This window comes from Siniperca chuatsi, linkage group LG7 (genome assembly GCF_020085105.1).
Source record: "Siniperca chuatsi isolate FFG_IHB_CAS linkage group LG7, ASM2008510v1, whole genome shotgun sequence".
NCBI classification, from domain to species: Eukaryota; Metazoa; Chordata; class Actinopteri; order Centrarchiformes; family Sinipercidae; genus Siniperca; species Siniperca chuatsi.
In genome coordinates, this window is record NC_058048.1 from 30,077,088 (window position 1) to 30,095,143 (window position 18,056).

The window sequence follows — 18,056 nt, forward strand, 5'->3', positions numbered from 1 at the left end:
TCAATGCAAGCTTCATTTATTGTCATACATTTTAAAAAGCACATTGTTTAACTGTTCAAATACATTGACCTAACAACAAATGATGTTTGTAATTTGGTTTTAGTGGCTTAGAAGCCCCTCTCATCGACTCTAAAAACCCATTAGTCTTAAAATTATGTCTGACAATAAGTCATCAGACACAGAACACAGACAGAAACATCAAAATATTACTTAGTTACTTACTGCAATTGGTTGCTTCAAAAAATGAACAACATTTAACTTATCATCAGCTTTCTTAATTCATGGAACTCTGTCACCATTACTCGCATCTTACTTTCATCATGCAAAGAACCAACTACAACTGTAACACCTTTATAATCAATTACAATAGTGACTTTAATGATCTGTACTGTACATCCATATTCCCAATAACCATTGCAGTTTCACTGATATTACTTTTAGAACAGGGGTAAGGGTATAACAGGGCGTATTATGTACATCTCCTGTATGAAAAGGGAACACTGAAAATGTGTCCACCTCAGAATCCATGAAGGTTTTGTTTGTTTCAAATGAAAAACCTTCCAGAAAAGGGTGGGATTATGTCCTATGTAATGTGAAACATCAGTGCAGGAATTTAAAATCTAAGAATATAGTAAGAAAACACGAATGTATATATGATGATATTTATATATATGATATTTCACCAGTTATCTTTACCATTTGTAATGGTTTAAAAGTCTGGCAATTTTTCTTTTTTTTGTGAAATTCACTTTTTACCTCCTTGGACCCCAGAACCGAGTCTTCTCCAGGAAAATCTGCAGGATACATATCCCACACCTGACAGACAAGGGGATGGACTTTGACCCAAACAATAAGATCGAGATGAAACACTGAATTCAGAAGAATGCTGCGCTGATGTGTTGTGTGAGAGCTGAGCAGTCCATCTGGATGTGCACCTTGAGGATCCTAGTCTTTTCCCTGGGCTCCTGCCTCTTCATCCAGCTAGTCTTCAGCACCCTTAAGGTAATCCAGCTCAATGTTGTCCTCTCTTGGCATTTGCCCTCTGGTGGCCTACAGAGACATGGCAGAAAGTGTCTTTAAGTCTTTAAATACCTGCTCTTTTCTAAATACATATACTGTATGTTAAGTATTCAACTCAAACCCCCAATTCTGTAGGGATCGCTGTATTAACTAAGTAGTCTTAATAGTCTAATACGGTCTAATTACAGTCTATGATTTAGCACCTGTGGATCGTAAATTCAAAGCATGAGTAATTGTTAGCTACCATAAATTCTCAAATAAAAGCCGATTAAAAAAAAAACACAGAGGGAGGCTGAAATGACCTGTATTCTAATAGTTAAAATGGTAAATTCAGTAATATGTAGATTTCCAGAGCGCTAATTTTATCATAACAACAATACAGTAATGTGATTTATCACGTATTATTTCCAATCACTTCTACTTTTCTATTGCTGTTACGCTATCATCAGTGAAAAACAGTATTTTCTGCAGATGTTTTAAATTAAAAGCCTACCAGGAAAAAGAGGGATCCTGTCCTGTGATCCACTGGAAGGTTTTTGATGTGAAACATCAGTGCAGGAAGTGCTGAGTTTGATACAAAGTAGCTCAAAAATGTAGCTTTTTTAACACATACCAAACTGTGATCTCAAAGTACATTGAATACTGAATTTTGGATATTACATTCCTACAGTCCTTCCATTGATGTGTATCATACCTTGCAGTAGAAAAACAGGGCAGCAGTGAACGCCACAATCAGCACTAGGACAACCAGTCTGATGAACAGAACTGTTAAAGAGGCTGAAACAGATTCACAATCATTACGTCCGTTTATGCAGGAGTGTGTGTGCAGCAGTTTCCTTTGAAGATAAAGTTGCTTCATTAAAATTATTTTTGGCTTTTCCACCTTATATTTTAAACGGTATTTTCCACTGAGCGAAATCACATCCACAGTATTCATTGTGTACAAGAGTACAGTCTAGACCTGCTCTGTAGGAAAATTGCAATGAGAACTTCTGTTATGAATTGGAGCTATATAAATAAAATTGAATTGAATGAGCAGTATCTGCAGTGTGCCGATCACACCATGTGCATACTTCTCCATCCCTGCAGCAAAGATAAAAAAAAATCAACCACTGGAGATCAGCATAAACAAGTTTTTGAGTTAAGGAGTTAGTTAAAGTCCAGCTGAAATTACACTCATCCCTTTTTGCAGTCAACAATAAGTGTTTAGAAAATGTATTATTAATAGTCTTTTTATTATTAAATAAAGAAAAACTGGTCTAAGGGGAAATATTAGAAATGCTCCTTTTTGTCTCAGCAGCTGGAGGGGCGTGTCAGTCTTTGTGTTTGATTGACAGCTGGGAGGCTGAGCTTGTGCTGTAGTTTACAAGCCATGGACAGACAGTGTGTTATTAGCAGTGGTACAGAAGAGTAAAGGACCACACCAGCATCTAAACTTACCAAAGAGATATTTTCACATGTTTACATGCTGTTTAATGTGCTGCAGCTGACCAGCTGATTAGTTATGTAGCCAGCAAACTGACGTTAGTGCTCTTTTCCCCAGTGAAGCTAAGGTGCAGGACAGGACATGTGTTCATGTTTGTTAGTTAGACTTTAGCAGGAAAGCTAATGTATGCTGTTTAAAGTCTTTGGCCCCTGTTTTGTGCAGCAGGCTGCTGTCTGGCTGTTAGTCAGTGAGACCGTCTGCTCTGCTTATGATAGAATGCTAATATTACCGATTTATGCAAATATGGTTTGAAACGAAGTGATTTGATTGGCTGTATGGAAAAAAGTTCTCCATCAACCTAGAAGGAGAACTAGCGGTGCAACAAATTAATAAAAAAACACCATCATGAAACCAAAAAATATAAAATATATTTTTCTCCAAAGGAGAACACAGGGCATGCTATTCAAAGAGTGGATATGTGTGCTGTTGCAGAGAGAAACTGCAATTTAATTTCACTTGGACTTGAATGCTATACATCTTGTTTTTGCTGACTTTTAGTGGTTGAATCCATAACAAAGCTGCACTTCTTATCCTCTGTCTTCTACTATGTGCATGGTATTTAATGAGCCCTGGGTAAACTGATCCACTCTATGGTCATGGACAGAAATCACAAATCTGCAGACTGCTGGTTTTCTGGATGGAAGTGAAGACTTTTTGTTTTCTCATTATCACAGATTGTCAGGTGCTCAAATAAACACATAATCTAATTCTATAAACCAACACTAAATTAATTTTAAATGCAGTTCAGCTAAAGTGTTGTATTATCCTGTTGGGAATGCACTCATCACATCTGCAAACCTGCAATCAAACTTGATATTAACTTTATACTTAGTTACAGTTTGCATGTCCTTTATCCATTCATTCATTCATTCATTCATGAGATTAGTCTGAACAGCAGCAGGAAACATGAAGACATCGTATGCTTCTTGTATGTCTTATAAACAGTTGCCACCTCATGACTTTTTATCTGATTCAGACAAATAATACTTTAAGCCTGCATGTGTTGTCAGTGTCACATTTCCCTGTTTGACCCATATTGTCTATGAAGGTACCTGAGACAGTGAGAGAGAGTGGCTGGCTCTCAGAAGAGAAGTTACTGGAGAAAACATAGATGTGATAAACACAGTTGTAGTCTCCTTGGTGGGTGTGGTCTGCAGCAGAGAACAGGAAATGGGCAGAGTGATTGACAGCTGGCAGGGTGTAGTTCTGTGATGTAGCTGAGGTGGTCAAAATAAGCTGGAAGAACCCTCCTGGATACTGTGGCAGGATGGAGCAGCTGATGGTGAAGTTGGTGCCCATGAGCACCTGAAGCCCCTGCTGCTTGGCTTCAGAAACACCGTCAATGTAGGTAGAGAAGGAGATGTTTGGCTGAGCCAGAAAATCTGCGAACACAGCGGGAGATGAGAAATTTAGTCAGCATTTAAAAGTAGAATGAGCAGGATTTTCCTAAAAAACAATGTATAGACTCAGACCAGGTTACATCACTGTCTCTGTCTCTGTCTCTCCTATGCTCTCTGCTCAAAATCCTTCTTGCAGGGTTGGGCGGAGGGGTGGGCATGTTTATTTGTGCTTTAGAATATAACCGCTGTGAAACAATCAGAAAATAATGTTTTATTTATCTGTTTCACTGATTTGTTCTCACTAACGCCGCTGCCTCTCTTCATTCACTCTCTTGCTCCCTCGACCACAGCCGCTCTCTCTTTCTTTCTAGCTTGTTGAGCCGGGAGGAGGGGCCAACTTATATCAACATATGTTGTCACTGTCACAGGTTGTCATTTGTCCTATTGATTGGTTGCTGAACGTCAAAAAGGCGGGTCTTATCAAACATGAGCCTGTCAGGGGGCAGACCCCAGAGGGTAAAAAGAGGACAGAAAGAGAGACGGGGTGGAGAGAAACATAAGCACAAAAAAGTTGCCGTCCTGCAGAGATACAGGGAGGAACTCTTTCATTGAGACCATGATTGAGAATAAATAATAACCCTCATCCCTGAAGTATTTTGGTTTAGTTTCGTTTGTATAGGACGGTGTAGTCCCTCGTAGTCCCTTCGTTTGTATAGTATGTTAACATACATGAACTGAAACCAACACCGAATTGTTAGCCATCAGTGTTTGGTTGTCAATGCAAGGAGAGGACCGGAGTGGACCCACCCCAACTAGGCAGCAAGTGAAGCGACTGTGGGGAATGAGTCGAGGCCCCCATCTCTTCTCAGTATATGTTTTGGACTGTTAGCCACTGGTGTATCCATAAGACTTTGGCCGGTTTCAGACCGACTTTAGCCCTGCGTGAAAAAACACAGCTTCGTCCTTCATTTGAATTGGGCCAGTCTGTGGACGCAGCGAGAGTGCCAACGCATAGGCCTTTGGCAAAAAACTGCAGGGTCTTCCAGCAAAACAGTTGAACCTGGCTCAATTTATTGCCACAACATGACGTCATACGACCAAGCGCTATAGTGGCCAATCAAATATGTGGAAGTGCTCATTCCCGGTGGATTACATATGTGAATAGGCTATCAAATTTCTAATGTTCATCTTGCGATCCTCACAACGAAAGATACAATAATAATTTGTTGCAGTATTTGCAGTATTCTGCGATAATTTTCCAGAGTTATAACATCCTGTCAGAGTATTATAATCCTCTGTGCAGAGCCTACAAACTAATGGACCTGTTATTCAAATTGGACTTCCTAGATTGTGTTTCATGTCCTTTCCTCAAAATGACAGCGATTTCTTTACATTTCAGTCTAATAAACAGACAGGAAAGAGAATAAGGATTTCTGTTAAAGTTGTTGCCATTGATAGTGTTACCTGAGCAGGTGATTTCCAGACTATTACGGGAAGAATCGGGCCGTAATACTGCACATTCCCTGATTGCAGACTCAGACAAACCACAGTAAGATGTAATTATCCATTTATCTACGTTGTCCGAATCATCTCTTCTTTGTGTTGAAAGAGCAGAGCCACAGTCCAGCTGCCTACATACTACAGCTGCGGACATCAGGTCCCAGTTAGAATAGCTGTTAGACACTGGTCTCCACTCTCCCTTGTGTTTCATCTTAAGTCTGCCGACACAGGGGCTTGCTCCTCCAACCAACTGGACATCATCAGGCACTGAACAGATACAAGAGAGTAATTAGTTAAAGAAGTTAAGCAACTTGCATTACAACAGAGATTAAGCCAAAACAAAGCTGCAGCTCCTCTCCTACCTGAGCATGTAAGTTGAATAGATTTGCCAGGTGAGCAGGTGTTTCTAGCTGAGTCTGAGCTTCTACAGTCCAGGAGAGCAGACTCGTTGCCTTCACACTGGAACTCTTTGGTCCACACTGGAGCCTCTGCTTCTCCATACAGCGCCCCCTGGAGGACTGAAGGAGCCCCACAGCCAAGCTCCCTACAGACCACCTCTGCATCCTGCTGGTCAAAGTCATCCTCACACACTGAGGACCACAACTGATTAGACTTCACTTCCAGTCTGCCTGAACACAGACTATTCCCATTAACCAGCCTGACAGATTCTGAAGAAAGACAGCGACAGAGTGAGATAGAATTAGAAGTTTAAGTGAAAAACAAAGATATGTTTATTGCATCATCTCTCGTCTATCTACAAAAACTCTGGATTTGAAGGATGAAAGGAAAACATCTTATAACTCATGTTACTGCATTGAGGAAAACTGTAGGGTTAGGGTTAGGGTTAAGCACTGGATGGATCCTGTGTATGCAAGTGCCAGCTGAAGCTCAAACTGTTCTCTAAGGGTTTGAGATAGAAAGGGTTGCATTGGCTTTCTTCCCCAGAGGCCTCCTAGTGATTCCTTCTGGTTGTATCCAGCCAAGTTTGACTTTATGCTACCAAACCAGAAATCAATGAAATATGTTTGGGGAAGATTTTCCACAGCATGGCACAAAGACATTATTATCATGACAGAGTCTGTTAGCCTCCTTTGCCAAAGAATCAGACATTCGCACAAATCTAACAACACAGCAAAGGCTGTTTTCCGTCTGTGAAAGACTTTTGCTCAAGACTTGTTGGAGCAGGCTGGTTCATCATCTCTCTCCCTACTAGTGGCTATAGTTAGGAGAATGTCAGTAGTTCATGAGGGGCGTGATGTGTTGATTCTCCTGCAACAAGCCCAGTTCTTTATCCTGCCATTGGGTTGGATAACCCCATACTTCAGTCCAATTTAAACCAGTGTCTGTCTAATTAACAGACAGATGCTCACGTGGTATCTCTTACCACTGATATGCTGATGATACCCAGCTATGTCTGTCCTTTCCACCAGACAACACCAGGACCGACTTTAGCCCTGCGTGAAAAAACACAGCTTCGTCCTTCATTTGAATGGGGCCAGTCTGTGGACGCAGTGAGAATGCCAACGCATAGGCCTTTGGCAAAAAACTGCAGGGTCTTCCAGCAAAACAGTTGAACCTGGCTCAATTTATTGCCACAACATGACGTCATACGACCAAGCACTATAGTGGCTAATCAAATATGTGGAAGTGCTCATTCCCGGTGGATTACATATGTGAATAGGCTATCAAATTTCTAATGTTCATCTTGCGATCCTCACAACGAAAGATACAATAATAATTTGTTGCAGTATTTGCAGTATTCTGCAATAATTTTCCAGAGTTATAACATCCTGTCAGAGTATTATAATCCTCTGTGCAGAGCCTACAAACTAATGGACCTGTTATTCAAATTGGACTTCCTAGATTGTGTTTCATGTCTAATGAATGATTTGGAAATTACCCAAATTACATTTTCTCTTTCCTCAAAATGACAGCGATTTCTTTACATTTCAGTCTAATAAACAGACAGGAAAGAGAATAAGGATTTCTGTTAAAGTTGTTGCCATTGATAGTGTTACCTGAGCAGGTGATTTCCAGACTATTACCGTAAGAATGGGGCCGTAATACTGCACATTCCCTGATTGCAGACTCAGACAAACCACAGGAAGATGTAATTATCCATTTATCTACGTAGTCCAAATCATTTGTTCTTTGTGTTGAAAGAGCAGAGCCACAGTCCAGCTGCCTACATACTACAGCTGCGGACATCAGGTCCCAGTTAGAATAGCTGTTAGACACTGGTCTCCACTCTCCCTTGTGTTTCATCTTAAGTCTGCCGACACAGGGGCTTGCTCCTCCAACCAACTGGACCTCATCAGGCACTGAACAGATACAAGAGAGTAATTAGTTAAAGAAGTTAAGCAACTTGCATTACAACAGAGATTAAGCCAAAACAAAGCTGCAGCTCCTCTCCTACCTGAGCATGTAAGTTGAATAGATTTGCCAGGTGAGCAGGTGTTTCTAGCTGAGTCTGAGCTTCTACAGTCCAGGAGAGCAGACTCGTTGCCTTCACACTGGAACTCTTTGGTCCACACTGGAGCCTCTGCTTCTCCATACAGCGCCCCCTGGAGGACTGAAGGAGCCCCACAGCCAAGCTCCCTACAGACCACCTCTGCATCCTGCTGGTCAAAGTCATCCTCACACACTGAGGACCACAACTGATTAGACTTCACTTCCAGTCTGCCTGAACACAGACTATTCCCATTAACCAGCCTGACAGATTCTGAAGAAAGACAGCGACAGAGTGAGATAGAATTAGAATTTTAAATGAAAAACAAAGATATGTTTATTGCATCATCTCTCGTCTATCTACAAAAACTCTGGATTTGTAGGATGAAAGGAAAAGATCTTCTTCCCCAGAGGCCTCCTAGTGATTCCTTCTGGTTGTATCCAGCCAAATTTGACTTTATGCTACCAAACCAGAAATCAATGAAATATGTTTGGGGAAGATTTTCCACAGCATGACACAAATACATTATTAACATGACAGAGTCTGTTAACCTCCTTTGCCCAGGACGAAGAATCAGACATTCGCACAAATCTAACGACACAACAAAGGCTGTTTTCCTTCTGTGAAAGACTTGTTGGAGCAGGCTGGTTCATCATCTCTCTCCCTACTAGTGGCTATAGTTAGGAGAATGTCAATAGTTCATGAGGGGCGTGATGTGTTGATTCTCCTGCAACAAGCCCAGTTCTTTATCCTGCCATTGGGTTGGATAACCCCATACTTCAGTCCAATTTAAATCAGTGTCTGTCTAATTAACAGACAGATGCTCACGTGGTATCTCTTACCACTGATATGCTGATGATACCCAGCTATGTCTGTCCTTTCCACCAGACAACACCAGGACCGACTTTAGCCCTGCGTGAAAAAACACAGCTTCGTCCTTCATTTGAATGGGGCCAGTCTGTGGATGCAGCAAGAGTGCCAACGCATAGGCCTTTGGCAAAAAACTGCAGGGTCTTCCAGCAAAACAGTTGAACCTGGCTCAATTTATTGCCACAACAGGACATCATACGACCAAGCGCTATAGTGGCTAATCAAATATGTGGAAGTGCACATTCCCTGCCACTGGGCTGGATAACCCCACTCTTCAGTCCAATTTAAATCAGTGTCTGTCTAATTAACAAACAGATGCTCACATGGTATCTCTTACCACTGATATGCTGATGATACCCAGCTATGTCTGTCCTTCCCACCAGACAACACCACTGTCTTGACAGGTCTTGGCCTGCTTCACTGATATCTCAAAATGGATGATGGAGTGCCACCTTCAACTCAGTCTCCTAAGACTTAACTCTTGGTGATCCCAGCCAGACCTTCTGTTCAGCTCAACATTATTATCACTGTATAACATCATCAATATCAGGTTTTACGTGACTGAGTATGCCACTCAACTCCTTGTACAGATCATCTCACACCTTGACAACTGTAACACCCTCCTGACAGGGCTTCTCCCATGCACAATAAAACCTCTGCAAATGGTCCAAAATGTGGTGGTATGTTTGGTCTTCAATTAGCCAAAATGTTTCACTACTGTCCACTGACTCCCTGTTGCTTCTCACATTAAGTTCAAGTCACTAGTCAGTGAACAACAACTAGTCCCATTTGCACTTCTGTGTGCTCCCTTGGTGGTTGAATAAATCATCTAAGTCATTGCTGCCTTTTCATTTCCTTTGCACTTATGTCTTGCTGCATGCACCTGCACCAATGTGGCACCTGTGTCAGGTGGAATGTAAATCTGCACTTAACAGAACTTATTCTTGATTATTTCTCCTTGATCTACTGTGGCTTGGATGGTACCTGATTTGCACAAAAACATCTGCCAAATAAAGAAATGTGAATGTAAGCAAAAAGACTGTAAAGATTAACGTTATAGCTGATGTATTTTCTGGTGTTACCTGAGCACTTGATTTCCAGGTTGGAAGTTGAAGAGTCAGACTTTGTAATTACACACTCCCTGAATGCAGACCCGGACTGAAGACAAGTTGATCTAATCCACCATAAAAATCTGTAAATATGACCTTCTCTCTCCCCTGTTGATACAGCAGAGCCGCACTCCAGTTTTCTACACACTATGTCTGCTGTCTTTAAATTCCAGCGAGAGATTTTGTCATTCACTCCTTTCCATTGTCCCTGTTGTTTCACCTCCAGTTCACCAGCACAGTGACTGGATCCACTCATCAACCGGACATTATCGGGCTCTGAGAAGACAAACAGAAGAGTAATTGGTAAATTTATTAACTTTATTAAAATAGAAACTCAAACCAAATCAAATCAAAGCTCCACTTCTACCTGAACAGGTGATTTCAACAGTGTCGCCAGATGAACAGGTATTTCTAGATGAGCCTGAGTTGTCAATCTGACAATCCAGGAGAGCTGACTCATTGCCTTCACACTGGAACTCTTTGGTCCACATTGGCACCTCCATTTCCCCATACAGCGCCCCCTGGAGGACTGAAGGAGCACCACAGCCAAGCTCCCTACAGACCACCTCTGCATCCTGCTGATTAAAGTCATCTTCACACACTGAGGACCACGACTGGTTAGACTTCACTTCCAGTCTGCCTGAACACAGACTATTCCCATTAACCAGCCTGACAGAGTCTGAAGAGGAAGAGAGAGAGAGAGAGAGAGAGAGAGAGAGAGAGAGAGAGAGACAGAGTGAGAAAGAAAGACACAGAAAGGCATGTAGACAGAGAGTTTGAATTTTAAATATTAGTTTAAAGGGCATGGCAAAATAACACTGACACAAAACAATGAAGTGGTCCTAGAGTGTTTGCCAATCGTAATGCCAGGCAGTGCTTGTTTGTCTGTGCATGTTTTTGAGCACTGTTCCTCTGCTAATACAGTTTTCCTGCATTTGACATGTCCTTTCCTGTTTTTTTACCCTTTGACATCTGTTCTGTCAACTTTAAAGACATCATAGTATACCTCAAATGAAAAATAATTTCTTCAAACAAAATCATCAACAACACAATTGGTCTAATCGACACATCAGGCAGCAAATTCAAATCAGTACCAGTTAGTGGCAATACCGTAACACAATATTAACACAGAGATGACCAAGATGTAAAAAATATACTATAGTACCCAGAAATTACACAATAAACAAAAATCAGCAGACTTTACTGGCAAGATTCATAAAATAACATGGATGTTTGTAACAGCAAATCCAGTCAGTCATTAAAATTGAATCCTATCAGTCTCTGAGCTTGGTTTGTGTTTTTTTGTTATGGCTACTGATGGCGTTACCTGAGCAGATGATCTCCAAACTGGTTTGAGGAGTCGTGGACCTTTTTGTTAAACATTTAGTCAGTCCAGATTCAGCATCAAGACAGGAAGGCGTGATGCTCCATAAAGATGAGTATTCATCAAATCTTGAGACAGCCCGAACCACAGAACCACAGTCCAGATGTCTGCAAACTTCATCTGCTAACTTCAGGTCCCAGTTACGGTCATTCACTTTTCTCCAAACTCCCTGGTGCTTCACCTGTAGCCAACCAGAACAGCGGCTGGATCCTCCCACCAAGTGGATATCTTTCATCTCTGAACACAGAGTAAGAGTGTAATTAGTAAAATAATCTCTTGTGTAAATCTTAATTTATATCTATTTTCTCTGTTTACCTTCTGAATTGTCATTTCCCTCTCTCTGTAGACCTGGGGAGAATCATAAAAACAAAAAAATAATTAGACTATGATTATTTGTTCTGCTCTGGACAGGTTAGGCAGAAAAGTTGCAGTAGAAGCACCCCTTCTCAGTTTTCTACAGAGTTGATACAAACAAGCCATCGAAAAAGATCGAGGGCTCACAAGCTCATGGTTCAAACTTCCAATCTGTTCCAAACGATGTTCACTTTCAGGAGAGATGTGTGCAGCAACATCCCAATATGGAAGAAATATTCAGATTCTTAAAGTAGCAATACTGCATAAATACTCCATTACAAGTCAAAGCCCTGCATTCAAAGTTTTACCTGTGTTATATTATTATATACTTGCGTTATTATTTAACAATTAACATTTTAATGTTAATTTTAATTAACATTTAATTATAATTTCAATGACCTTTTTTATTGCTGGGTAGTAATCTATAATGATGTATCATATTTTATCACTTGATATGTTTTGTATTTGAAATCTTAATCTGCTGCATGTGTTCAGCGTGACCTTCAGTTTTGCAAGCGGGGCCTGACATAGGTCAAGGTTTTTAGAACAAATCATGGCAACTTTGTTTAACTGCAACAAAAACTAGACTAAACTAAACTGTATAATTTAGGTTAATGTCTATCAAAAGGAAGCCATGGTGAGTGCTTCACAAGCAAGTCAGCAGCTTATTCTCTTCACAAGTGGAAATTAAAATAACAAATAACCTGTGATGAAATTAAGCAGTAAAAGTAGTTAAGTAGGGGGACTTCCGGTGATGGCATAACGAGTCAGACGTGTTTGGTGACCGCTCTCCGAGATTGATGGAAAATACCCACCTAAACTCGATGATATATTATCCATTAATAGAGTAAGTTAAGCATTAGAGTGGGGTTCGAAATATCAAAGGCCCAAAAGACGCAAAATGCCTAAAGGAGACAAAGCAATAACCGCGACAAAAGCTAGCAACGCAACCGAGCAAACAAACACGAGCCCGGGTGGAACTAGCAAAACTTCGAGCGCTATATTGGAAGCAATAGAAACGCTTAAATCCGAATTGAAGGAGGACAATGACAAACTAAGGAAGGACATCAATACCCTGCGACAGGAGATGGGTAATAAACTTGACGGCCTGACGGAGGAAATGAGAGGCCTGACGGAAAGAATGGAAGAAGCGGAGAATCGCGTTGGGCACGTTGAGGACATGACAGTGGAACTGACTGAAGCGCTGACTGAAAGCATTAAGCGACAGAGGAGTATTCAAAACAAACTGACTGATCTCGAATCCAGATCGCGAAGGAACAACATTCGCCTTTTCGGGATAGGAGAAGGAGAGGAAGGAAAGTCGGTAACGCAGTTCGTGACAGATTTCCTCAAGCGTGAGTTACCTCTGCCAGCCGACTTGGATCTTAAAATTCAGCGAGCCCACAGAGTTTTCGCAGCCAAGCCCCGACCCAATAATAACCCGAGACAAATTATAGTAAATTTTCAAGAATATACTACTAAAGAGCTAATCCTCAAAGAAGCGTGGAAAAAAGGACGCATTCAGTCAAATGGAAGAAACATTTATTTTGACCACGACTATGCAACTGAGATCGTCCAGAAACGCATGGCATATCAAGAGATTAAGAAAGTGCTGAAGGAAAAGGGTGTACGTTTCCAAACACCCTACACGAGCATACGAATCCACTGGGAGAGCGGCGTTGGAACATACAGCAGCGCACACGAAGCTGGGATGGAGTTGCGGAAGCGGGGCTTGGAAGTGGAGGTGCCGACAGCGGTTACTGAAGAAGTTGCTATGGAGACTCGACTTCAGAAATCCTTGGGATGGCAGCGGGAGGCGCGCCCCCGGCGAGAGCACAGAGTCCCTACTGCGCAGAGGGCAAAAGAGAAATTGATGGAGTTTCAGAGAAGCGGGAAAAAATGACTGATGTGTAGTGTTTACATCATCGACACAGGGAGGCCTCTGTAATTCGTGGTACTGAAGGAGAGGCACCAGAGAAGGAGTTAGGACGTTGGACATTTAGGATGGAAGTAGTTTCCAAACCTTACATAGGGCCCTCCCATTACAGGAGACATTACCCTAGGCCTACCGACGGGGCCCAGTTGGGAGAGACATTTTTCCCTTTGAGTTGGAGTCACAGGTATCCCCTGTATCATTGTTATTTCTTAATGTTTTTTGTTCTCGTTATTAGTTCTTGTTCACTTGTGGGGTCTACAGTAATAATATATTCAGGGTATGAGTGGGTCATGTAAACTGAAAATTGAGACAATTAATGTAAACGGTCTGGGTAACCCGATAAAGAGGAGTAGGGTAATAGCGAAATTAAAAAAGATAAAATGCAAGTGATATTCATACAAGAAACTCATTTGTCAAATGAAGAACATGAGAAATTTAAAAAGTTTGGTTACATAAATTCCTTTTATAGCTCTCACAAGAATAGCAGAAGGAGAGGAGTTATTACCCTTATTTCAAACACAGCTAATTTTGAATTGACTGAGGAATGTTCCGATAAATATGGCAGATATGTGATCGTTAAAGGGAGGATTGATAATACTATTGTTACATTAGTTAATGTGTATGCACCCCCTGAGGAAGATAAAACATTCTTTAAATCATTGTTCGACAAAATAACAATAATGAGTGAGGGGATTTTGATATGTGGAGGCGATTGGAACACAATTTTGAATTATACTAAAGACACAACAAGTACTAAAAGATATACAAACATTAAATCCAAGAATCTTAACATCCTAATTAAAGATGCAGGTCTCTGTGATATCTGGAGAGATCTTCATCCATCAGAGAGAGACTATACGCATTATTCTGCTGCTCATAAGGTACATTCTAGGATTGACTACTTTCTGATAAATACTATAGATAGACACCGGGTAATAGACTGTGAAACCGGAATAGCAGATGTGTCAGATCACAATGCTATATACTTAACCATACATCTTGATTGCCCAAACAAAACAACATTATGGAAATTGAATGTTAATATTCTTTATAATGAAACCGTGATGCAAGAAATCAAAAAAGAGATTCAGGACTGTATAGCCAATAATAAGGATGAACAAATAGAGCCAACAATAATATGGGACACTGTCAAAGCAGTGATGAGGGGAAATCTGATATCAAGGCTAGCTCATAATAAAAAAAAGAAAAAGCAACTACAAGCTGAATTAGAACAAAATATGAGAAAACTAGAAAAACAACAGCATACAGATAAGAGTGATAATTTGGCTGGAATGATAAAAGGAATTAGAAAACAATTATCAGATATGGCAAATGAGGAGATAGAAAAGAAATTGAGATTCACAAAACAAATCTTTTATGAATCAGGTCCCAAAGCTACCAAAATATTAGCAAAAAGATTAAGATCACAGCAAATAAGGAACTCAGTTATCAAAATCAGAGACCCAGAAAGTAAGGACATAAAATATGAACCTGAGGAAATCAAAAATATATTTTATAAATATTATAAATCTCTGTATAATCAATCAGAACAAGTTGATAGAAAAGAAATTGAAGATTATCTAGCTGAATTAGATCTCCCCTCCATAGGAACCTCTCAAAATGTATCATTAAATTCACCCATTACTAAAAAAGAGCTTGATAAGGCTATCAGTAGATTGAAAAGTAAAAAAAGCCCAGGGACGGATGGCTATCCTAACGAATGGTACAAAGTTTATAAAGAAGACCTTGCCCCCCTATTGTTGGAATCCTTTAATTGGACACTCAAACATGCAAAATGTCCTCCTTCATGGAAAGAGGCTATGATAACAGTCATACCAAAGGAAGGTAAAAACAAAGAGTTATGTGAGTCTTATCTTCCAATTTCCTTTTTGAATGTTGATTATAAATTATTCACGTCTATAATCGCTAGAAGATTAGAAAACTTCCTCCCAGACCTGATAGATGAGGACCAGACAGGTTTTATAAAAGGTCGCCAAACGCAAGATAATATCCGCGCACACTACATATAATTAATGAAGCCAATAAACAGAGCTCCCCACAGCCTTAGTAAGTTTTGGCGCAGAAAAGGCTTTTGATAGAGTCAGCTGGAATTTTCTTTTTGCGGTTTTGAAAAGAATGGGTTTTGATAAAACTATCATTAAATGTATACAGGCCCTGTACGATAAACCAGTGGCTAGAATTAAAATAAATGGCGACTTAACAGACAGATTCGAGCTCTTCAGAGGGACAAGGCAGGGATGCTGTCTGAGCCCCTCCCTATTTGCCTCGTTTATAGAGCCTTTGGCTCAATGTATAAGACAAAGTAATGAACTTAAAGGAATCACAGTAGCTAAGGATGATCATAAGTTAGATCTCTTTGCAGATGATATTATTATATACCTCAACAATCCGGATTATACATTTCCTAAACTTTTAACTTTACTAAAAGACTTTGGAGGGAAATCTGGGTATAAGTTAAACATATCAAAAACCCAAGTTCTTTGTATAAAATATAGACCAGCTGACTCAATCAGACGAGCTTACAAACTAAAATGGGATTCAGGAAAAATAAAATATTTAGGTGTCTACCTTACTAGAGAACTAAATACATTATATGAGGCTAATTATAATAAGATTAATAAAACTATACAAAAAGATTTGACAAAATGGGCAACACTAGTCATGGATTTAAGCTCAAGGATAGAGGTGATAAAAATGAATGTGTTGCCTAGATTGCTTTATTTATTCATTTCACTGCCAGTTTGTATACCGAATACTCAATTTGATAAATGGGATAAACAAGTGAGGAGATTTATTTGGAAGGGGGCAAGACCAAGGGTTAAGCTCAAAACTCTACAACTAGAAAAAAAAAGAGGAGGACTTGCTCTTCCAAATTTTAAAGAATATTTCCTAGCTGCCCAGCTGAGATATATAATTTTCTGGTGCTCACCAGAATATTACTCCAAATGGAAACACATTGAGCTTAACTACGGATCATGTCAGCCACAAGCAAGGTTGGGTGAGAAAACAATTAACCAACTTATAGAACCAAATCCTATAGTAGATACAACAATGAAGATCTGGTGGGATGTAATGAATAAATACAAAATGGAGGAGGATTGTAAATTGTTGATCTGGCCATTGTATTCTCCAAAATTCAAATGTGGTCAGATGGATAGCACATTTACAAGATGGATTGACAAGGGAATCACCGCAGTGTGTACATTAACAGACGGAAAAAAGTTTAAATCTTTTGAAAACTTGAAAAGAGAATTTGACTTGGAAAACTCTGATTTATTTAGGTATTTCCAACTAAGACATCTTTATAATACAGACATTGAAAATCACCTTTCTCAAGAGGGCAGTGAACTAATTGATATGGTCACAGGGGCTTACAGACATTTACCTTCGAAAATTGTATCCAGGCTGTATAAAAGTCTACAAAATTGCAATAGGTTTGACTCACTATACATAAAACAGAAATGGGAAGCAGAACTGCAGCTTAAACTGTCAGAGAATGATTGGCATTCAATCTGTCTTTTACAACAAACTTCTACTAGCTCCAGACAATGGAGAGAATTTGGCTGGAAGAACTTGGTGAGATACTTTATTACACCCCTCATTAAAAGCAAACAGTTAAAAAAACCAACAGTGTTGGAGACTCTGCGGGGATGTCAATGTCAATCATTCTCATATATTTTGGTCATGTATAAAAATTCGCCCCTACTGGGAATCTATTGTAATAGAAATGGAAAAGATTTTGGGTTACAAAATATCGAATGACCTACAGACTCTGTATTTAGGCCTGTTAACTAAAGATGTTGTTAGAGGGGAAGACATTCATCTATTCAAAGCGATGCTGATATCAAGTAAGAAAGTTATAACGAGGAATTGGTTGAAAAGTAAGCCTTTGAGTCTGGACCAATGGAAGAATATCATGGCGGAAATTTTTACAATGGAAAAAATGACCCACGACCTGAGATTGGATGCACATAAATGTAAATTACGATGGCGGAAATGGACCAACTATGTAACCCACTCAAATATATGAAACAAATGGAAGATCTGTATTTGTAGCACCCTACCAGTTGTTATCTTGTTCATTGTGAAAATTAAAAAATGCAAAAATAAAAAGTAAAAAAAAAAAAAAAAAAAAAAGTAGTTAAGTAGTTTGAAGTAGTAGTAGTTTTAAGTAGTTAGAAATAATTCGTTTTGCCTGATTTTTACAAGTAAGTAGCTCACAGGATGACATTGTTACTGTTGTCCATTCTAACCTTACAGTTTACTTTGTCTGATTTTCTTTCACGTCCATCCAGATGGCTGCTGGCGAGGATGCTGCAATTCAAGGCCGCAGCTCTGCAACCTCTACTGTCAAGGTAGTAACCAGCCTAAAGCCTGCTGCACACTACAAGCTTTTGCCTTAAACCGCAATTGCAATTTAAGTTCAGTAAAGTCCTGTAGTGTGCAGCAGTCATAAGCAGAAGCTTGCAGGATGTAATTGTTACTGTTGACCATCCTAACTGTTAGTTAACTTAGTCGGATTTTCTCTCTCATCCATATAGATAGGTGCTGTAGAGACCGGAGCTACAGGAGCTGCAAACCAGAGGC

The 18,056-nt window shown here is 39.9% G+C and overlaps 1 protein-coding gene across 1 annotated transcript in view; it reads right to left on the reverse strand.

The window, feature by feature from the left end:
- The window catches only part of LOC122879606 (scavenger receptor cysteine-rich type 1 protein M130-like), a 20,755-nt gene continuing 2,699 nt past the window's right edge, over positions 1-18,056 (reverse strand). Inside the window, exons 2-12 of the mRNA XM_044203934.1 lie at positions 11,474-11,506; positions 11,102-11,395; positions 10,142-10,453; positions 9,748-10,050; positions 7,763-8,068; positions 7,365-7,667; positions 5,709-6,014; positions 5,311-5,613; positions 3,559-3,888; positions 1,715-1,797; positions 1-1,050 (exon numbers count right to left, since the gene is read on the reverse strand). Of these exons, the coding sequence (XP_044059869.1) occupies positions 982-1,050; positions 1,715-1,797; positions 3,559-3,888; positions 5,311-5,613; positions 5,709-6,014; positions 7,365-7,667; positions 7,763-8,068; positions 9,748-10,050; positions 10,142-10,453; positions 11,102-11,395; positions 11,474-11,506 (2,642 nt within the window). The 3' untranslated portion in view covers positions 1-981. The remainder of the gene's footprint in view (positions 1,051-1,714; positions 1,798-3,558; positions 3,889-5,310; positions 5,614-5,708; positions 6,015-7,364; positions 7,668-7,762; positions 8,069-9,747; positions 10,051-10,141; positions 10,454-11,101; positions 11,396-11,473; positions 11,507-18,056) is intronic.